Below are 23,290 nucleotides of genomic sequence, written 5' to 3'. Positions count from 1 at the left end.
GCCTGGTCCTTGCACACAGCACATGCCCAGCATTTCCCATATCATCACGAAACCTTAAAGACCATCATTCAAAACGTCTGTATAATATGTTACCAGCAGGCATTATACAATTACACAATCTGTCTACCCACTCTCCTGTTTTCAGTCACTTTGGTGACATTTTTCTCTAAAAGCAGTTGTAGCATGTCAGGGTCCATAGTAATAATTAACCATAAATCTCTCTGTTAACTTACTGGCTTCTGTGGTTAAATATTGTTTTTCATTGCTCCACTTGCTCCATTTCCAGAAAGTTTCACTGGAACAACGAATCCGAAAAGCATACACAGTGTACGGACTTAACTTGTCCACAGCAATGAGGTAATTTGAATTGTCTACTCCTTTGATTGTGACAGTCCGCTATTAGAAAACAAACAATAGGAGCACATGAAATATCACCTGTGTATGAATACATATACACACATGTACACATACTTTTTAAAAATAAGAAAGCCTCCCAAATTTGTAACCGATTGACTGAACAGCCACATGAGTTTGCCTCTCTAAGATCATCCCCTATCATATTTTAATTCTTACATAAATGCCAAATCAGTGAAATTAAGCTCTGCAATAGCAATAAACAAAACGGAGGTGTCTTGTACCCAAATATTGAATCTAATGAATAATGGTCGGTTAAATTATGCAGAGAGGAGAACATAAGTTTGGTAAATCAACGGCTAGTGGTGATGCAGTAAACCTTAATATACTTGGGTGGTTTAAGGTGACCTTGAGGGTTGCACATATCATTCAGGCGTATTTGGAAGCTTCTGGAAGCATGCTTCGGCTTAGCCCCGTTTTTCAACATGGCACTTAGCACCTCTAGTCTGGTGCTTAACCTGCAGACTATTCAACAAATATTTAAACTAAATAAAATTAAAAAGAAGCCATCCAAAACAAATTCAAGGATCTGCACACCCAGGGGAAGCCTGGGATCTCCCGGTTACTTACTCCAAAGGAGCTTTCAGAGTTACGGCTTGCAGTGCAACTGAAGACAGTCTAGAGATCATTAGTAAGTTTCCAAATGAATTTTTAAGTATGATATCATTTATTTTGGACGTTACCACCAATTACAAGGTGGTGCCGTATAAAAGTCAACCTAAGTATTTAAAATGTATTAAGAAGTCATGTTGTGACTTATAATAACCGATTATAACTTGCTCCTGCAGCTGCACTTAGTGGTTTTAAAATCACATCTTCTCTCTGGTGCCAATTAGTCCATTATCTGATGCTAAAGGTTACAGCAGAAGCCACTGGCTAATTCACAAATTTGTTGAGCACCAGCTACACGCCAGGCGCTACACTAGACCCAGAAACAATCTGAGCAAAAGTCAAACTTATGCTCCGCAATAGCCAGTGTTATAGTTGTTTCCAAGTGCCACACACAATGCTGTCATTACATTCATACATAATACCGTGGTCCTTAGCAAATCTCTGTAATCAATACTCAGAGCTTATGCATATAAACTTACTTAGTTATTTTTGAAAATGAAGTATTTTATCGATAATAACCTCTAAGGAAGTTTGCAGGAGAGTCTTACTCACCAATTCCTGTACTGAATTAGCTTTGTTAATTTCAACTTGACATAACAGTTTAATCTTTGCAAAGTTGCCTGGTAAATGCCAGGAAAGTGTAACAGCTGTTGAATTAATATCCTTCACTCTGACTGAGGTAGGAGTATGGGGGTGAACTGTAAATACAATTTTTAAAGATTAATGACTTTAACAGCTATTTTCTAACATGACAAATGAGAATCAAGGACAATAAAGACCAAGAGAGGTACTGTTAGTGCCGATCAACAATATTCTGCTCAGTGTTTGTGAAATACGCAAACCTCGCTGCTCCACTGCCGACCACGTGCCAACCGACCTCGCTCAGGTTCCTGAACTGGTGTCAGGAATACTAAAAGGTGGTCAGAGCATCGTCTCTACCTGCAAGGAACCCCTGACTTATGTGGGGGGGGACGACAAACCAAAAGAAAGAAAATGAACAGGAGGACAGACGCTAAATTCTAAATGTGGGGCACACATATTAAGCACCACAGGAATTTAGACATAAACGTGGTAGGGGGAATCCTACAGTGAGGACAGGACTGGGGATGAGCCTGGAAAGAAGAATCAGACTAAAGCTGGCAAAACGAACGCAGGAAAGCATTTCAGGTCGGGGTCTTGGTACAGCGGAGCAAAGTGCGTGCTATGCTGGTGACAGAGCACGCCCCGGTCTGATGGTGGGGAAGAATCATGTAGGGAATAAGGCTGAAATGGCAGAGGGCAGACAACTACATACAAATGCAGTCAGGTACAAAATGTAGGCATCGTGTCCTTAGGTAAAATAAGGAAATAAGAAAGACGCTGGGAGGAAATAGTTGATGAAGGTGAGATTTACATGAGACAAACAAGGCAGCAGGACCACTGCCCATCACTGGCCAGGCTGTACCAGAGGGCGTCGGTTTAAGCCCTTCTCCGCGTCTGTTAATCTCCGTGCTGCAGAGCCCGGCACGGCTGGTGCGCATGGAATGACCATGGGGATGGAGGCCAAAGTGCTGGGCCATATTTTATCTCTATTTTAAGCTACAGATTCATAGGATTGGCAAAAATTTAAGAAGTCATCAGCAGTGGAAAGGAGTGAACTATTTACTGATCCATATACCTTGGATGGATCTCAAGGATATTAATTACCCTTAGAAAAAAACGCCAACCTCCACAGGTTACATGCGGCACGGTTCCACTCATATGATACTCTCAAAATGACCACACAACGGAGATGAAGAGCAGATGGGCTGCTGCCCAGGGACAGGGATGTGAAAGCGTGTGTGTGTGTGGATGAGGGTGGTGTTAAAGGGACAGCATGAGGAAGTGCCTTCATGGTGACAGCAGTCTTGACTGTGTTGGTTTCATGAATCTAAACATAAATCCAATCACATGGACCTACACACATATACGTACACAACACACACATACACACCCCCCCCCCCCCCACACACACACACACAGTTGAATGCATATAAAAACTGGTGAAAACTGTGGTTGGGCAAGGTCGGTAGTGTGGTTCGCAGTACTGTTCCGAAGTCAGTTGCCTCGTTTAGATCTTGTACTACAGTAACATCAGGGGTTACCACTGGGGAAAGCCAGGGGAAGGGGTCACAAGGCTCTAATTTATTATTTTCTGCAACCACCTACCATTATTTGGAAACAAAAAGTCTTCAAAAATTGGGCAATTTTTTTTTCAGAAATCAAAAACTATTAGATAATGACAGTTTCTATGTAAATGAAATGACCTTCAAAATTTTACCTGGATTCAACAAAAGGGTGAAACTTGAAATTACACATTTTAAAACTTTTAAAATGACATTTACAAGATTAATACTAAGTAATTATACAGAAAATAATCAGTAAAAAGTAATCCCTAGACCAGTGATGGCGAACCTATGACACACGTGTCAGAGGTGACACGCGAACTCATTTTTTTGGTTGATTTTTCCTTGTTAAATGGCATTTAAATATATAAAATAAATATCAAAAATATAAGTCTTTGTTTTACTATGGTTGCAAATATAAAAAAATTTCTATATGTGACACGGCACCAGAGTTAAGTTAGGGTTTTTCAAAATGCTGACAGGCTGAGCTCAAAAGGTTCGCCATCACTGCCCTAGACGGACCTTTCTTTGATCTCAAGACATTTTGCCACTTCTAAGTTATTGTAAGACACTGGTTTGTGTAGCAGCTTACCTTTTTCGGTCACGTTGATGAAAATCGTTGATTCTGACTGACCCAGAGGATTGCGAGCATTCAAAGTAAAATTATATATTTCTTGGTTTGGAAGCACTTGAAAGAATAACTGATAGCTTTCATTAATGGGCGCTTCAACTCTTTTAAATTTAACAGATTCTCCAGAAAAACTGAAAATTAAGAGAGGAATAAGAAATATTAAAATAATATCAAGACCTGGACTGGTAGCTCAGTTGGTTGGAGCATCATCCCAAAACACCAAGGTTACGGGTTCGATCTCCAGTCATGACACATACAAGATCAACCAATGAATACATAAATAAGTGGAACAATAAAATCAATGTTTCTCTCTTTCTCCACCCCCCACTCTCTAAAATCAATCAATAATTTTTTTTTAATATCAAAATGGCAAGAGATAAACGGTGCAGGAAAAAATGAATGGGTAAATTTCTAACAATTAACGTTTTCAAAGTATTTCTATTTCTAATTATAGATGTACTACATCCTCAGAGAAGAAAGTATATATGATACAATAAATAGAAGAAAATAATCAGCTGTAAGCCCGCTATCGAGAAACAGTCTTCGCTCATATTTGAGGCTTCTTCCTTCTGGGCTTTGTGAAAAAGAAGACAAATCCAGCCTGCACACATTGAGTTGCAGTATATCCCATTTTATACTACGTATCCGGTTTTCTATCTTGCTCATAATATAAAAGATAGAGCACTTCGCTGTATCATGTGACATCATCCTAATAGACTCCATGCTGCTTAGGTCTGGAGTGACCTGGTGACGCTTACCTTTCAAACAAAGTGTAACTTGTACTGCGTGGGCCCACCAAAGCTGTCGGCCTTCCTGGGTCCCACGTACAGATAATCTCTTTTAAATCATACGTCTCACAGTTCAGCTTGTGAGGAATATCAGGTGGATCTGAAAGGAAAAAGAAAAAAAAATGTACTTACTTATCTTGACACCTATGCCCCCTGAAAATGTTCTGTTTCAGATATGTCAATTATATTTTGTACCATTTCTTTAAAATGAGATAATGTACTGTTCATATTTTACTTTTTGAACAATACAGGAATTACTGTTCTTTCCATAGCATGTTTGTTCGGAGTTCATATTACATAAGAAATGACAGATTAAATTATCCTGAAGAGTGACTACTAGTATTAGCTCATCTGAAAATCCCCCAATAGCAATTCGAAGATAGCGACTATATTTTCTCCCCTTAAATACTATTTGAGTCTATAAAATCTCTCAAAGGAAGGTGTGTCCAATAAGTTAAGTCAGAAAAATCTACAGGTTAAACATATTATTATGGATCATATATATGGCTTGAAAAGAAGTACCAAGTCATATTAAAAGTCAACCTAAGTCATGTTACAAGTTTCAAGTTCTTAAATAGGTCCCAAGGACTATTATTTACAAAGTAATGCTCAGTAGAATTCTGCATCTCCCTATGTTGAAAGTGAATTCTGCTCTTCTGTCATTTTCATTCTTTATTAAAACCATTCTCTCTGGCTTTGTTCAGGAAGGACCAGAAAAAAGAAAAAAGGTGTTTTTTTTGTTGTTGTTGTTTGTTTTTTTTTTTTTAGTGTGTCTGAGACTTTTAAAGTGATAAGGGAAAATTCTGCAGTCTGACAATGATTATAGAAATTGATATTTCTGTGATGTTTAACCGAAAACATAGGGTGTCCCAAAACTTTATCCAAACTATCTGCCACTGAAGGTAAGCTTTTTAAAGAGCAATTATCTACTTGTTGAAAAATTATGTAAAATTATCTTATTTTAAAACAACTAAATGTTCAAAAAAGTTCTTAGTTTATCAACCAAGACTTAGCAAATTTCACATACCTGCTCCAGAGATAAGAATAATGTCCTACAGTGATGTTTTAGGTAATACCAGGAGGAGTGATGAGTATTTATATCAAAGTCTAACAAATGGACAATGAAACTAATACTGACATATTTGGTTTGAAATTTGTTTTAAATCTAAGGCAAAACTTCAGTCACTTTATTAAAATGACAGCACATTTTTTAGTATATTTTAAATGCTTATTATTTTAGTATTTGGCAGACATAGTAAGTTGAAATACTTCAAGTCCAAATAACAGGCGCAAAGTAGAAAGAAGTGGAAGCAAAGAGAGAAAGAGAAAAAAATGTGAGAGGGAAGTATTTACAAGTGAATGTATAGCTTTTCTTTCCTTTCAAAGACATTAACTTACAAAAGAATCAACTGAAGCTAGGCAAGCTAGGTATAAATCAATTGTACTTCTATGTACCAGCACATAACAATTTAAAAATCAAAGCCATTTTTATGAAAATATTTTCAAATAAAGTATTAAATTTGACATGTGATATTAATATTTACATGTTCCAATCCTATGTCACAGTGTATTATTTTAAAACATCTTAAGTATGATGAAAGATTAACACTCAGGTCAATATTTAATGCTGAAGTAGCTCCAGCGATAAAAGTGACTCATATGAATGATTACTGAACAAATAATGTTCACAGAAGATCTGTTTTGCTTATGATTAAATTAGCTCATACATGAACACTGACAAGTATTGGCAAATAAGTATTCTCCTGTCTGTGAAATGATAAATTTATTTTCAATTACAAGAATAAGCTTGAGAAGTAAAAAAAAAAAGGCATTTTTAATTGGCATAACCATAGGAGTAAATTTACTAAAAGATATACAAGACCTCTTACCACCAAGATAAATTAAAGAAGACCTAACTACATGGAGGGCTATACCATGGTCTTGGTTTGAATGACTCAATACTGTGAGAAAGAAAATTTTCCTAAGATGATAGATTTAATGTAATCCAAATGAAAATATTGGCTGGTTTTTATTACGAATGTGTGTGTAGAGGGGGAAGCTGACAAACTGATTCTAAAATTCTTTCCAGTCTTTTCAATAAATTGTGGGTTAACAGGATGCCCACAGGAGAAAGAAAACAAACAATCTCCCTTCCTCACACCATAAACTGCCCTGGTTGTAAGTTTCTAAAGAGCTCCCTTCAGAGGGAAAGTCTACAGCTGCTTCTGAGTTCACAAATAGTGAGTGATATTTCCACTGACAGATGTTACAAGTGAAGGTTAAATTAGGAAATAAATGGGTTTGTTCTAGAACTCTGATAAAAGATTAGAACACTAAAATAATAACACCTGTGAATATTCTCATCCTTTAAGTTTTAACTTCTTTCTTTCATGTCTGTAAGTGGATATCTCACTTTTTGGTATCAGCTAGTGGGCAGCTTCCCTCCGTATACCACTGCTTCTCAACTTAGACTGCACATCATATCCTAAAATACCATCAGGAAAGAAAATCTAATTTTCTGAAACTTAAATTTGAACATAACCTCACCCTCACTTGAATTCCAGTGCATTACTGGGGAGGCCAAAAGAGAGTAAGGTTACGGCCAACAAGCTGAGAAGTGCATCTAATCCTGGTTCTTCCCTTGGAAGTGGATCAGCCACTGAAGGTAACTCATCCCAAGTGTCTATGGATGTGAGACAGAGACGGAGGGCTGCTGACCTGGAGCACAGCCGAGAATCAGAAGAGAGTGTAGGAGCCTGGCAGGTGTGGCGCAGTGGTTGAGCAGCAACCTATGAACCAGGAGGTCAAGGTTCAATTTCCAATCAAGACCCATGCCTGGATTGCAGGCTCGATCCCCAGTGTGAGGTGAACAGGAGGCAGCCTATCAGTGATTCTCTGTTTCCCTCTCCCTTCCTCTGTGAAATCAATAAAAATATATCTTATATAATAAAAGCCCAATATGCAAATAAACTGAATGGTGGAATGACCGGTGGAACAACCAGTCGCTATGGTGCACACTGATCATCAACGCAGATACTCAACACAGGAGTTGCCCCCAGCCCACAGGCCCAGGTCAGCTAAGGCGGGTGCCAGCGCCACCCCCCACCCCCCGATCTCCCTGCCAATTGCCCCACAGATCAGCCCTGATCTCCAGCCAGGCCTAGCATGAATTTCATGCACTGGGCCTCTAGGTTTTTTTTATAAAAGCATAAGAAAATCACAAAGCAATCGAAACCCACTCACTACATTTCACACGCTTCATTTCAGGAGACCCTTAGACCACTCGCAGAGCCTTTGAATGAAGAATGCGGGGGGTGAGGGGAGGGAGGGGGCAGAATCCCTGCTGGAGACAGAGCTATCTCTGCACCAGCCCAGAGTGACCTCAGGGGAGGGGACCAAGAACTCATAACAACCTTATCTGTGCACATTCAACACAACCCATATAGATCTGGCAACCCCACAGCGACTTCTGGATTGCCCTGGAGATTAGATCTGCAGGAGTGAGTATATGAATAGAGAGTGCCCTGCACTCTGGGACACAGGACATACAACACAATAGAGAGGACGTCTTCTCACCCATGTCTCCAACTGCCCTCTTCTCAAATATATTCTTCTTAAAGTGGGAGAAACAAATATCATGCTATTGAAAGATTTTGCATAAAATCATTACAATTTCTTTAATTCGGGAGCTTATTTTCAAAAGGTATGCTATAATAAGGTGGAAAATTAACTTATCTACACTAATAATAGACAAATATGTAAATTGACTGTCCCTTCACAATGCTCCATGGCCAATCAGGAGTGAGTATGCAAATTAACCCAACAAAGATGGCGGGCCTGTAGGCAGCAATCACGTGTGCAGGTGCCAAGTGGCCAGGTGGTGGGGCGGGAAACCTGCCGCATCACCGTGGCAATGCAGAGGGCGTCCCCGCCCCCCTGGCCGCTCTGGGCCTACGCGCGCAGTCACCGAGCAGCCTGGGTCCCAGGGATGCCACTGGAGTGTCTGGTCCTGTCAGCCTGGCCTGGGGGCAGCTGAAGTTCCTAGTCCTTTTCCTTTCTGCAGCCCCTGGACTGGAAGCGAAAACCAAGAGCGCAGGGAGCACCAGGAATTCTGGGAATTGTAGTTATGGTGGCAGCCCCTGGATCAGAAGCTGAAGCCCAGAGCGTGGGGAGCACCAGGAATGCTGGGAATCGTAGTTCTGGTGGCAGACGGATTTCCTAGACACTAGAGCAAAGTGAGGCTGGAGCAAGTTATTGCTTGGTGGGGGATGGAGGGAAAGCAAAGGTGAGAGACATAAGTAAAGTCAGAGTGTCTAGGAAAAATCAAAAGGAAGATATCCTGCAACTTCTAGGAAATCTCCACCAAAAGAGCAAAGTAAAAAAAAAGACCTCTACTATTGTGAGCACAAAACCAAACTGGGTTGGGGTATCAGACAATTCGCTCATATGATTGCAAAGACAGACAGAAACTCCCGGATTGGAGAGGGTTCCCCCGAGGACTCCCAGATTGGAGAGGGTGCAAGTCGGGCTGAGGGACCCACCCCCCGTGCACGAATCTTCCTGCACCAGGCCCCTAGTATGAAATAATTCTTAAAGGATTCAAAAATTATATACTAACTTCTCTTGACTTGGTGAACCTGTTAACTGAGAATTTAAATTCTTATTATGAAACCTACAAGATATATAAATACACGTATGTAGAGAACAAGCTTTGATCTCACCTGTAAGCAAGTAAAAATTCTGCTGCCTTTTATATCATTTATATTAAAGAATAAAAAATAAACAAGAAATAGAATCACCTCAGGCCCCCCCCGAAAAAGCATTAAGGCTTTCAAAGGGCAAAAACTGATTAACAGAAACAGTTTAAAAAAATATATTTTATACTTACATCCTGCAAAAATAACTGTTCCATACATGTCTTTGTTTGTCATGAAAACCACATTTGTTCCACTACTTATAGAAGCAGAAATGTTATGGACCTTGATCGCCACATTTTCCCCATCAAGATGAATAAGGGGATACTTTGCGTAGCTGATCTGTGCTGATGACACTTCTTCTTGAGTCACAAAACAGAATGTTATGTCTGAGCCCACAGGTACCACTTTGTCTTGAGGAAAAACCTTATTTTGAGTGTCAGTAGACCCTAGAAAGATCAAAAGGAATTACAGAGACTTTAGAAGTCTTTTACCGTAACGTAGACCAGTGCATACAGAACACACTTCGGCAGCTTTATATTAACGGTGGCCTGAAGATCAGGGATGGCCTCCAGGTTACAGAGGAACAAGGCATATACAAGAAGTAAAGTATGCGTGGTTTTATCTACATATGGTGGAGCGATGGTGGGAACGGAAGGGGTTGTAGGTCAATGTCTAAGATCATAGGTTCATGTCCAAGAAGTTCTAAAAGCTTGATAAATGGGTTTACAAGTATATCCACATGTGAAAAGTCAACACGAAGCACAAGTCAGTCATTAACTCCCTTCCTGTGAATGGATCTATGTATTTAGGGCAGGCTTGCTACTGTCCATCAGCCTGAAGATATGCTGGAATACTCCACCTCCGAAACAGCACTTTTCCTCTAATCCCAACTCTGTGCAGCTTAAAGCCACACCTCTGGTTTTTATTCTCCTGAACAGCCACTCTTTTAAATTACCTCTAGTCTCTGTTCTACCTACTTACTCTTTCCCAGGCGGCAATGTGGCTCTACCCCAACCACTCCACACGGAAGTGGCCGGCTGGCAGAACAGCTCCATCACCGGCCACTTCTGAGCGATCTTCCCCTTCGATGTCCACAGCATCTGGTAGCTGCCCAATGTCCTCCTTCTCGAAACTCCCTTCGCTCGTGGGTTCCCTGGCTGTCCCCTCCTGTGCTACTCTTCACCCCTGGCGGCTGTTTGCTTTGCTGGTCTCTCTCTTCCATCCTCTCCTTAGACATAAAGCTTCTAAAGGCTGGGTCCTTGGTCTCCATTCCCCTTTCCCTGAGCTACAGGAACCTTCGGGATTTAAACATTTTCACATCACATATCTGCTGCTGATTTTCAAATAGGTTATCTCCAGCTTCAACCAATCACCCGGCCAAGCTGTATTTCCAGCTGCCTAGGAGACACTGCTTTCCAGACACTTCCTATGTCCCTCGAGCTCAATGTATAAAAAATGAAGTGGATCTTTCCTACCTGATGCGTTCATCTATTTTGTCTCAGTGGAAAGCAGCCCCAGCTACCCAGCTGCCCAAACTAACCGTCATCTTTGGCTCTACTGCTCCCTGACGAAACGCACCGTCCCCGATTCTCCTTCTGTCTCCTCAGTTTGCACACCTTCCCCCTCGTCCTTTCTAACCCCGGGGATCTAGTCGCGCCTTCACTGTCCTCAACTGCAACAAGATTCTCCTTATTTATCCACCTGCTCCAGTCCTTCCTTCCTCGGATCCATTTCTCCAGACTGTCACTAAGGTGAAGAATCTACGATGAGGCGCAGTCTTTTTAAGAACGTTGTTTTATTGCCAATAAGTTGCTGGGCCTCTCCCGTACTGCCAGCATTCTACCCACATAGGAGTCTTAATCAATGTGCTGATTCCCATGTCTCTGCAAAAACTGTTACCCCGAGGGGTCTGCTCTGTGGATGAGAAATTCGGAGCCTTTTTTTAAAATACAGACTTGATCTCATTACCACCTACACACAAATTTTAGATGGTCTTCAATGTCTACCACAGTGATTTTCAAACCTGGATGTTTTTCAAACCACTCAGAAAGTTCTTTAAAAATACAGATTCCTCAAGCCTATCTCAGACTTTCTGAATCAAATCACACTGGGATGGGGGGCCTGGAAGATCCCCAGGTGACCCTCATGCAGACGAACGGGGGTCCGAGAACTGAAAGCTTCAACTGCATCTCCCCCTGAAACAAGGGTAATCGCATCCACGGGAAACGAACGTTCTTTAAACGTCAGCTTACAGGAAATGTTCTGCAGGGGGCTCCAGTCGCTCCACTCTTTGCGGCCAGAGAAGTGCGCGTCGTCGATGTAGCGCCGCAGGCCCACGGAGTGCGTGGCACACTCCAGGGGCAGGTCCGAGGCCCAGCTCCAGCGGAGGACTGTGTCCTTCATGTTCAGGGTTGTGTTGTAGGTCTCCTGCAAAATGAACACCAACGCAACACTCTATTCCCCCGTAGGGATACGTGCTGCTCTCCTTCCGGATCAACAAACACAACGGACTGTATATTACCACCAGCTAAGTAAGCGGTTTGTTTGTCCTTTTATTTATATTTATTTATTTATCCTCACCGGAGGATATTTTTTTCCATTGATTTTCAGAGAGAGTGGAAAAGAGAGGGAAAGACAGAGAGGAATATCGATGTGAGAGAAACATATCAATTGGTTGCCTCCTGCACAAGCCCCAACCAGGGCCCGGGCCTGGGAGGAGCCAGCAACCGTGTTATGTGCCCTTGACGGAAATAAAACCTGGGACCCTTCAGTCGCAGGCTGACACTCCATACACTGAGCCAAACCGGCTAGGGCTTGTTTGTCCTTTTAAAAAATGATCTGTTCCCTACAAGGTAAACAGGATAGTGACAGTAACAATAATCAGGACTCATTTATGTTTACTTCTTCAAAGTATTTCCTTTTCTCTTGCTTCCTGAAATCTCTCGATAGCAAGAGGACAGATGTTTTTTAAGGTGTAAATGCACAAGGGCCAAGAACAGAAGATGCTGGAGGGCAGATGCACAACAGTAACCGACTCATGTCGGTGTTTCTCTCTCTCTCTCTCCGTCTCTCTCCCTCCTTTCCACTCTCTCTAAAAATCAGTGGAGCCCTAGTCGGTTTGGCTCAGTGGGGAAAATATCCTCATGTGAGGATTAACAACAACAACAAAAAATAATGTTAAGATTTTTGCCTAAATTAATAATATTATTAATTACATAGCCCATCTTAATTACCCATAATGAACCCCAGTCAACAAGCCTCATTTAGGCAAACAAAAATTCCAATTAGATTTTTCTTATTTTTAAAGGGCCACTCACTTAAATATGAGCAGCAACCAAGATGATCAGAAAGTGGAGAAAAAGTTCTAAAAGTCAAAGGTCAAAATAATGAAAAAAGGAACTTGAAGAAACATTGCACAGAAAGGAAAAGAAATTTAAATCACTCATACCCTCCTTCAGAAATAGAAGAAATATTGCAAGAACAGGATACATGTTTTTTAAAAGAATGGAGCTTAACAAAAAAGGGATAGCTTGGCCCTAGCCAGTTTAGCTCAGTGGATAGAGCGTAGGTCTGCAAACTGAAGGGTCCCGGGTTCGATTCCAGTCAAGGGCATACACCTCGGTTGCAGGCTCCTCCCTGCCTGGGCCCTGCCGAGGGTCCATGCAGGAGCCAACCAATCTATGTGTTTCTCTCACTTTGATATTTCTCTCAGTCTTTCCCTTTCTCTTCCATTTTCTCTAAAGATCAATGGAAAAATATCCTTGGGTGAGGATTAAAAAAATAACAATAATAAAAGGAAAAGGTAAAAGGAATCCACTGGTCGATCTTGGAGACCCTTGGACTATAGCTTCCTAACGAATGTGCCGAAAGACCCTGAGGTTTGTCTTGAATGGGTGATGGGTACATCCAGGTTTGAATCTGCAAACTTAGAATATCCTCAGAGAGATTTATGCACAAATATATAACTGATATGATACTAGTATGCTTGAGTATTTTAACGGGACTTATGCACTCTGGAGAGAACTTAGGATTGAATTACTGAAGTAGATAAATAAAACTAAAAATACAAGGTAAGAAATTTTAGCCCCCTTCTCCCCACCCCCTTGCCCCAAAAAAGGAAAAGAATTGTATACACTACTTGGTTGAGCTGTAAATAGTGTTTCTATAACTATAATACAAACAATAAATACTGGTCTACAAAAAATTAGAACAATACTGGGAAAAGATAGAAACTGTGTGTGTGTGTGTGTGAGAGAGAGAGAGAGAGAGAGAGAGAAAGAGAGAGAGAGAGATGGGGGAGCATGAAAGCAAGCACACAAGTATGTGAGGTGACAGGGGACTAAATTCTCATCTTCCATTGTTCAGAGTTAATGAAACATTGCTCACAACTGGGGAAAAAAGGAAGCGAGAAATGGGAGTAGCAAAGGTGGTGCATGACCTACAGGTGATCCTTTGTAGGTCATACCCTGGCCTGTGCTACGCCTGGCTTCCACGGCCGTATGGGAGGTGATGGGCAGAAACTGTCAACTTATAAACGAAAACACTATAAATAAACTTATAAGCTAAACATTAATATATAGTATTCTTGATCTTTAAAGTATTGTAAAATAATTGCATTATAACCTGTCACAAAATGACTGATAATAAGCAATTCTAACAAATTCTGATATTAATAATGCATAATTATAAATAAAAATGTCACTTTTATGGGCCTGGCTCATTTACCCTCTTATATTTCACTTTTTAAAATGAACTTGTTCGATCTCTATTTTCTTACCTCTTGCTGTGTCTCCCATACAAAGATTTTTCTTCAAAGATCATATGTGCTCTCAAAAGTAGAGAATTACTACCTTGCCTTTGCAGTCTTAATAATTGTAATTTATTAAGCTTAATAACAGCTAATAATTGTTTAGCAGCTTTATAAATATCATATTATTAACTAAAGGAAATATTAGCACCACTTTACAGATGAGAAAGAGAGGGTTTCGAGAAGTTACCCTAAGCCAGGAAGTAGGAACCCAGAATACAAAATCTTAAGCCATAATAAAAAGCTGCTCGGTATAATTTTAAATAAGTGATAACTTTGAGACAACAGGGTAGAGCTAAATCACCTCTAGCTGTAAATTACACTGACAGGCAAGAATTGCCATCAAAATTCAAGAAAAGCTAGAACATCTTAGGCTGAGGTAATTAGGATGGGCTTTACAATAAGGAGTAGGATTTTACATGAGTCTTGAAACCTAGGTTCAGTTTGGATAGGTGAAAAGGGAGGGAGGGCATCATAGATGAAAAATTACATCCTTGCTATGTACAATAATCGCAGTGGCCGAGCGGACTCTGGCCCCAGACTGCCTGGGTTCGAGTCCTGGCCCCACCACTTAGAGTTTCTCCGGGATTCTGTCTCTCCATCTGTGAAATGGGGCTGATGCTAGTAGTGCCTCTCACGTGGGCCTGTTGTGTGGATGCAAAGGATTAACATGTGCACAGCTTTTACAACAGTGTCGGGAACTCTGGAGACATGACACACATGCTAACAACGGCAACTGCTGTATTTTCAGGAATGTAACAGTTGGATTGTCAAAAAGGAAAAATAAGGTTACTATTAAACAGAATACCCTATTTATCTTTACTATTTCATCTATGTACTTAGGCAAAGAAATTGTAAAATCATGAGATATCGCCTAGTTCTTAAACCTACAACTAAGCATATTTCAAACCCATTAGGGAAGAAGAGTAAAAGGATAGGAGGAGGAATTATCACGTTACCAGCTGTCAAAACTTTTCACTACTATTTCTCACTATCCCTTAGATTAAGAGCAAACTAAAGACAGATCATAAGGAAACCCATTAAAATTGGATTTTAAAAAAAATGACAGGGGAAAAGCATTAGTACTAAATATAAGAATCAGATTAAGATATATTCAAACTTACAGATTTATACAAAATTTCTCAATTACTATGGCTAAATATGTTTCAAAACATTTCTTTTTATGTTGATAATATTAGACAAAGATAAAATAATAGACAATTATATGTACACTTTTATTTTATTTATGTAAAAACATGCATATAAAACAGGCTAGACTGGAATACACGAAGACAATGTTTACTGTGCCCAAGTGGTAAAAATCATGGATTGTTCCTCCCTTAATTTCCTTTTTATAATGGCTGCGCATAATTTTAATCATTGAGTGATTAGTGGGGGGTTTTCTGTGTTGTTGTTTTTTCACTGATTTTTAGAGAGGGAGGGAGGGAGAGGAAGAGAGAGACAGAAACATCGATGAGAGAGAAGCATCAATCGGCTGCCTCCTGCATGTCCCCTACTGGGGGACTGAGCCTACAATCTGGGCATGTGCCCTGACCGGGAATCAAACCAGCAACCTCTTGGCTCATGGGCTGACTGAGCCACACCGGCTGGGCATGAGTGATTAGTTTTTAATGAACCCTGAAAGGATATCTGATCTACTTCCCTAATAATCCAAAGGTTCACTGATGCCACCTGAAAAGCCATTTTAAAAAGCATTCAGCTTCTTTAAAGCCGTAGGAAAAAAATCTACTCGGTTCAGACTTACTAATTTTACGAGTTCCAGATTCTCTTTCCGTAGGACTTTAATTTCCCAAATGACATTTGCGTGACGGGGAAAAGCAGAGCCCTTGTCACTCCACTCCAGGTGTAACGTAGAAGTTGAGAAATTGGCAGACAAACGCAGGATCTCCGGAGGGTCTGGAATGAGGGCTTAAAAAAGGAGATAATACTTAGTAAAATAGGTAACGATTTCTCATATTGTACTTCTATTAGTCAACCCATCTTAAACTCTATTCCTTCCTGATAAAAGTAAGTACTCAAGAATGAGAAGCAAACTCTTCAACCTATTCCCGAAAAAAAGAGAATATACGTATTTATTTGTATAAGCGGCTCCCAGTGATTCATCGGCCAAATCTGAGAAAATGATTGATCAGCGGCTGTTTCAAATCCCTAATGTCTCTTGGAATAGCAACTGGGTTCCCACCACATGCTGGTGTCACCTGGGCTGGGACCTACAAGTAGGTCAGTCACATCGGAGAGAAGTAGAAGAACTTCTGTACGGCTGTAGGTCAGGCCTACGAAAAGGATGGGAAATGATGGAAAGCTTGCTCTGGGGCTTTCTCTGCCGCCCTCCCACTCATCTCCCAGTGTCAGAGCCCCCCACGCTGGGGAGTCACTCACAGGAGGATGCCATGGGCTCTTCCTGGTTATAGGTATCAATCAATAGCAGCAAGACCATAATAAAGGCCAAGACACTGAGGGAGGAGGCCAGTGGGTCCCTGGGCAGATCTGCAAGTCCTTCAGGAAGCTAGGTCAGCAGGGCAGGGGGCCGGGAAAGGGACAAGGTGATCAAGTAGGAACCTGGTGAGAGCCACGAGGCTTGGATCATGATACGTATATGGAAAAGCCAGGGCAAAATCTGGTGGGCGTGTCAAAGAAATGGAGGGTTGGTGTAACGAGAAAGGCAAATGCCTGAGATCTCCTCAAGTTCCTAGGCCAGAAAAGCAGGAAAGGCTAAGGAAGGAGGGACCATCGTGAAGAAATGCAGGAGATTGGGGGGGCGGGGGGCAGACAGAGTCTCCGGGGAAGAAGAGGCGTAATGGAGGGGTGTGCAGATAGCGGAGGGAGACCGTGGACCCCGACGCGAGAGCACCTTGCTGAGCGCAGCTGGAGAGATGAATGTGCGCACAGACGCAGAACAGCCAAAGTTCGCCTGGGGGCCATGGACAGACAGTTCCCCCTGCAAGAGACCAGAGACCCTGCAGGGAAGGACACAGAAGCAGAAGGCAACCAGAGAAAATCCAGGGCCACTGAGAACAAAAGAAATGGGGTGCCATCCAGCCAAACAAAGCAGTTCTCACAGAAGACAGAGCACACCAGTAACACTGGTGCAGGCCCCTCTACGTTTGAGAAAGAAGTTTGCAGGGGGGGGGGGGGGGGGTAGGGGGCGGGGGGGGCAGAGGCCTCAGGGGCTGCATTGCAAGAGGTAGAGAGAGAGAGAGAAAAGTAGGGAGCCTTCATAGTCTTCAGGTCCCCTCTCTATATGGGACGAGGAAATCCCTGAGTACTCCGTGGATCAGTGAAGAACACACAAGGTCTAAATGGGCCTGTTCCGTTCCACGAAACGCGGGCTTTCTTCTGAGGGGCCAGAAACTCGGGGTTCTTTCTTGCATGCTCCCTCCTCAGTGACAGTAAGGGGTGGGGAAGCTCCAAGAAACACACAGACATGCCTATCAGGCCTCAGGCCATCCGAGTGGCTGCCCCACGGAGCTCCAGGACCCGTGAAGTCCCGGCAAGGGGGTGGCCGAATGTGCTAAGTAACAAAAACGGCAGAGCAAACCCATATCGTAAATTCATCTTGGAACTTAAAACTCAGTCCACAGGAATAGTGGTCCTATGTGTAACCACAATCCGCTGGCCACAGTGCCCACAGGGGTCTATGTGACATGTCTGGGGCTGCGCAGGAGACAGAGCATGCCCACAGCAACGTCGACGGTACTCAGCTATCTCAGGACCGTGGGGCCTGCTGCACAGGAGAGCTGCTCAGGGGGCACTGCTGCCAGGAAAGGGGCAAAGGAGGAGAAAGAAGTGTTCTAGTGCTGAGGGCGGGAGAGCAGAGGAGACCACCCAGAGCAGAGGCTTCTAGCAAGGCGGTTCTTTCAAATGCTTCACGACGGCAAGAGGTAGTGACTTTAAAATGATGAAACATGGGCGTATTTTACTAAGGCAACATTCATCCACTGAAGTGCTTTCCTCCCTGAAAAGCCCACACAATTTACACTTTACCTAAATAGCAGTGGGCGACTCTTCAAAACACAAGTCATTCCCAGTATTTCAAGCTACAGGCAGCAATTATAAATGAAAGGATTAAACACACACACACACACACACACACACACACTCTCACACACTTCACTTCTTTCTCTACAGTATGCCTGGGAAGGTCCCTGAGCTCCCATGATACTTGAAAATAGACACTTGAGAACAATGTCTAACTTTCTAGAAACTAGGAACGTCCAGCTAAGAAAGAAATTCCATCAATCTTGTTTGTTTATTTTTTAAAGCTGAAGCATTTTTCTCCCAACCCTCCCTGTTCATTTTGCTGCGGACACCCAAGGTTGGGAGCCTTCCCAGCTCTTTCGTAGGCTCCACGGTGTTTATTCTGCCTCAGACGGATCCAAATGACCAGGTTATTATAAGAAACCTAGACATTAAAATTCTTTAAAAGACTTATTGTTGTGCCTGGCCCTTGCCAATTAGAAAGTTATTACATGTATATACATATATGTTAAATATCTTGTTCGCCTCTGATATGTACACTTTTAAAAGCATCTTAAGATCTGGGGAAAACTTGATTTCTCTTGCTTTTATTTAGGGCAAATGGCCGAAGAACCCAGCTCCTTAATGCTCGGCACCACCCACCCCACAACTTCCCCTGCATACGGCAGGTGCCCCGGGACCTGCTGACACATCCGCCTCCCTCTGTCCTGTTCATCTAATCTGCCTTCCAATTTATTTATTTATTCTTGTTAATCATCACCTGAGGATATTTTTTTCATTGATTTTTAGAGAGAGAAGAGGGGGTGGGGGAAGACAGAGAGAGAGAGAAACATCGATGTGAGAGAGATACACTGATTGGCTGCCTCCTGCATGAACCTGTAGCAGGTCCAGGAATCAAGCCTGCAACCTAGGTACATGCCCTTGACCGGAATCGAACCAGGACCCTTTAGTCCATGGGCCGATGCTCTATCCACTGAGCCAGACTGGCTGGAGCACCTTTCAATTTCTTACCAGTACTATCTTAGCAGTAGTAATGGTCATACTTAGGGTTGGGATACTGTTATCTAATACTCGAATCACAGTCAAGCCGTTATTAAAAATGCTATCACGAGATTACCCGACATGCAAGAGCACTGAGCTATCCATCAAGTAAGTCAGCTAGAGTCTCCCTTGATGTGCCTTCCTAACCCTTCCTGACACTGTCATCTGCAAGCAGCTTCCCAGACAGGACCTCCGAGCACCTACTGCAGAATCAGACAGCACAAACGCGCTCACAGACAGAGTCCTGGGGGAGTTTTTAAAAATCTGGAAAAAGATTGAGATTCCTCCTACAATACGACAAAGCAATTCCATATGAATAAAAGGCTTACATCAGATATGAAAACAAAACCAAAACTCATAAAGAGAAATAGCAAGAAATTCTATTTACATAAAAACAAAAACCCATGGTGTGAAAAACACCACAAAAGTTAAAATTGTAAACTTGGAAAAATATTTGTAACAAATATGAGAGAAGAAACAACGATAATAATTTCAGCATGAGAAAATTTACCAAGGATAGAAATCGTCCAAAAAATATATAAATGACTGATAATTAAAAAAAAATAACCATCACAGAAATGCAAAAACAACGGAGCTCTAATCTGGGGGCCATCAGAGTTAAATGGAAAACGAAGATGGACAATACCCAGTCCTGGCCAGGAGGTGGGAGGACAGGCACACTCTAAGATGACGTTTTGGGGAATAGAAAGAGATTCCAAATTTTGGGAGAACGATTGGCAATGGATCTGAAAAGCCATAAAAAGTGGGGTTTCCTTCAATGCGGTGTTCCCAAGTCTAGGCACTCAGCCTAATGAAATCACCACACAAAGTCGGAAACATACATGTACAAAAGATGCTCATTAAAGCATTGGTTAGAATATTGAAAAACTGGAAACAAAAATCTCAATGTTAACAACCAATCATTTAAAGTGATTATGGTACCTCCCCTCCACTCAATGGAATAGGATGCAGTTTATATTTAGATAACAACGGGGAAATCTGAGTTATTTCCCAAGTTCACGTTCTTTTCAAATACTTACACACATTTTTTTCATTTAGTATGAATTTGCTTATAGAACTTCCAAAGTCATGTAGAGGGCTTATCGTTATTTCATATTGCCCAGGTTTAAGAGTTGGGATTTTAGTATTTGTTTTCCCCAACTGATAACAAGAACGGGACCTGCAATATAAGAAATCAAATTTTAATCAGCAGATAAAATTAATAGAACAAGTTCCATTAAACCTTGATTAACACAAAATGCACTAGAAAATAGTTTATGCTCCTTTGTACACAAAAACACGACAGGTTACAACTGCATTTTAAGAATGCTAAAAGAGAGTATAATGGTAAGTGCATCGATATGGGTGTAAGAAAAATCACCAGATTGTAGTAGAAAGTTGAGGAAGCATGGATGATTTCTTCAAGAACCAGAACTGCAGCATGCTCTTCAAACCCGACCCCAGTTCCCTCTCCAGCCTTACCTTCCACTGCACACACCCTCCTCCCTAAACACTCCTCTCTTCGAACAGATCCTGACCACAGAAAGGAAACTGGCTACTTGTCACCCATAAAAACACACCCTCGATTTGTCTGCTCCTCTGTCTTGGCTCCTGATTCACTGAACAAACTTTCTGGGCAACTCTGCCTTCAAAATGCTTCTACTTCCCACTCATCACCTCTCGGACAGAAGCGACGGTCTCCTCTGTGGCTCCATGGCCCTTTGTATCTTTATGAAACACGTTTCCATTCTTTTACTGTTATTCATACATATTTCTAACTTCCCATGAAAAATGTTAACACAAGCAAAGGGACTCTTGGTGGCGCCCACACCCCTGCCTGCACCCCAGCACCTAACAGGAGCCTGTTCACATCATTCACTCAGGGATGAGGACTTCAAACGCTGGGCTCCCTCCTCTCAGCTCATGGCGAGGCTTCTTTTGGTGCCAGCAGCACACAGCTAACACAGGGAAGGGGCACGAGAAGTAAACAAACAGGCCCAAGTGAAGCCATGTTAGACTCAGCGCCTGCTACCTGCTACCCACTACCCTGCTACCTGCTCCCTGCTACCTGCTCCCTGCTACGTGCTCCCTGCTACCTCCTCCCTGCTACCCTGCTCCCTGCTACCCTGCTCCCTGCTCCCTGCTACCTGCTCCCTGCTACCCTGCTCCCTGCTACCCTACTACCCACCACCCTGCTACCCTGCTCCCTGCTACCCTACTACCCACCACCCTGCTACCCTGCTCCCTGCTACCCTACTACCCACCACCCTGCTACCTGCTCCCTGCTACCCTGCTCCCTGCTACCCTACTACCCACCACCCTGCTACCCTGCTCCCTGCTACCCTACTACCCACCACCCTGCTACCCTGCTCCCTGCTACCCTACTACCCACCACCCTGCTACCCTGCTACCCACCACCCTGCTACCCTGCTCCCTGCTACCCTACTACCCACCACCCTGCTACCCTGCTCCCTGCTACCCTACTACCCACCACCCTGCTACCCTGCTCCCTGCTACCCTACTACCCACCACCCTGCTACCCTGCTGCCCTGCTACCCACTACCCTGCTCCCTGCTACCTGCCAGACTGCTACCTGCCACCAGACACAAAACTTGGCTAAGCAGTCATGAGATAAGATTGATATCAATAACTTGCTCATACCACAAACGTTTACTCATACCAGAAAAGAAAAACAAACCACAAAATATACCGTGAAAAGGTTAAAGTGAATCCCAATGTGCTTTTTCCACTCTCTTTCCCCCACACCGGCTATTTTCCATAGAAAGTACACCACCACCAGCTCCACCTCTGGAGATGGGGCCTCCCTGCCTCTCAGATCAGGAGAGGCGCCGCGCTGCTGGGAGGAGGCACTGGGCCTCACCACTTCCCTCGTGCCCTCCCTGCACTGAACCACGGGGCTGGCGCGGGGCTGGAACTCTTTCCTGTGCGGAGCCCAGAACCCTCTGGGCTCGGGGCATCAAAACCACCCGAGTCCTTGGAATCCTGCTATGTCATCCGTTCACGCACTGAGCCCAATCCTCTTTCCACCTGGATTGGCCTTTTGTCCTTTTCTGCTGAGAAAACGGAGTCTTCCTTCTCCCACCACACTTCCTCCGAGCAGCGTCTCTGGAGCGGCCGCCACCCTCCGGGCCGGGTGCTCGCTGGCCCCCACACACCCCGTCAGCACTGAGCCCACAGTCTGTCCCCTGGGAGCCCCTGGGGGCGGCACTGAGTTCCTCTCCCTGCGGCCTGCGGGGCTCTCCACCACACTTTGGAAGGCTGGGACTGCGCTTCCCCACTCCTCCACGCAGGGCCTGGAGACCTGACTTCCCTTGCAGGGACCGCTGAGTGAAGTCAGATGACCACTTCCCCTTCCTGGCGGAAGTGGGAAGACCCTCCAGCTGCGCTCCCTGCTTCAGGGTCACCACAGCCCCTGGGTCTGGGCCTGAGCAGAGCTACCAGCGGACCCAAGACAGCACAGGACACATGTGGCAAAGCATCCTGTGTTTTCGCAGCAGGAAGTAAAGAGATGAGAAGTGAGGGTTGTTTCTGCAACACAACCGAACTCATCCAAACTGATAAATTACCCCAGTTCTTAGGACAACAGCCCCTCAATGCCCTCCAAATGAGAAAAAAACCCGAGTGTATGTCAATACACATTTACGTCCATTTACATGAAGACCGCCCATCAGCCAACGGGACCTGGAGCTGCTCAGTGGGACCCTCTGGAATCACTGAGACCAGGGATGGGGAGCACCCTGCCCAAGGGCCGTATGAGTCCCCCGAAACCATTGGGCCTGGCCCTGCCAAGGCATTAGGGACGAGTTAGTTAAATGTTTGACCAAATAGTGCATCCCAATTTTTAATTTGATAATTTTGCATGCCCCACAAATGGTGTTATAAATATCTAAATAGCCCTTGTCAGGAAAATGGTTCCCCACCCCCCAATTTAGACAATCCCATGGGATGGGATGGGATGGGATGGGGGAGGAGCATGATCTGGCTCGCGGGCAGCCCAAAGGCCTCAAGCCCGGCCTTCGGAGCGTCTAGCCCTCTCCAGCTTACCTGAGCGGGTCAGGAGGTGTGACAGAACCTGCCACCTGCCTCCGAAGGTTTACTTCCCCTTTTTCCTTATTGACATGAACCCGCTGTGTATC

At 43.3% G+C, this 23,290-nt stretch overlaps 1 protein-coding gene across 2 annotated transcripts in view; it reads right to left on the bottom strand.

Moving 5' to 3' along the window:
* LIFR (LIF receptor subunit alpha) overlaps window positions 1–23,290 on the bottom strand; it is a 73,284-nt gene that overhangs the window by 23,233 nt on the left and 26,761 nt on the right. For both annotated transcript variants that reach the window (XM_070411807.1, XM_070411806.1), the window contains exons 4-11: window positions 20,174–20,313; window positions 15,859–16,022; window positions 11,539–11,713; window positions 9,478–9,732; window positions 4,560–4,689; window positions 3,763–3,932; window positions 1,579–1,724; window positions 234–396 (exon numbers count right to left, since the gene is read on the bottom strand). In XM_070411807.1, the coding sequence (XP_070267908.1) occupies window positions 234–396; window positions 1,579–1,724; window positions 3,763–3,932; window positions 4,560–4,689; window positions 9,478–9,732; window positions 11,539–11,713; window positions 15,859–16,022; window positions 20,174–20,313 (1,343 nt within the window). The remainder of the gene's footprint in view (window positions 1–233; window positions 397–1,578; window positions 1,725–3,762; window positions 3,933–4,559; window positions 4,690–9,477; window positions 9,733–11,538; window positions 11,714–15,858; window positions 16,023–20,173; window positions 20,314–23,290) is intronic.

This window comes from Myotis yumanensis, unplaced genomic scaffold (assembly GCF_028538775.1).
Source record: "Myotis yumanensis isolate MYYU_CA2020_CCGP unplaced genomic scaffold, mMyoYum1.0.hap1 SCAF_4, whole genome shotgun sequence".
In the NCBI taxonomy this organism is placed as follows: Eukaryota; Metazoa; Chordata; class Mammalia; order Chiroptera; family Vespertilionidae; genus Myotis; species Myotis yumanensis.
The sequence above is the reverse complement of the archived record's forward strand: the minus strand, read 5'-3'. Positions and strand labels throughout refer to the sequence as shown.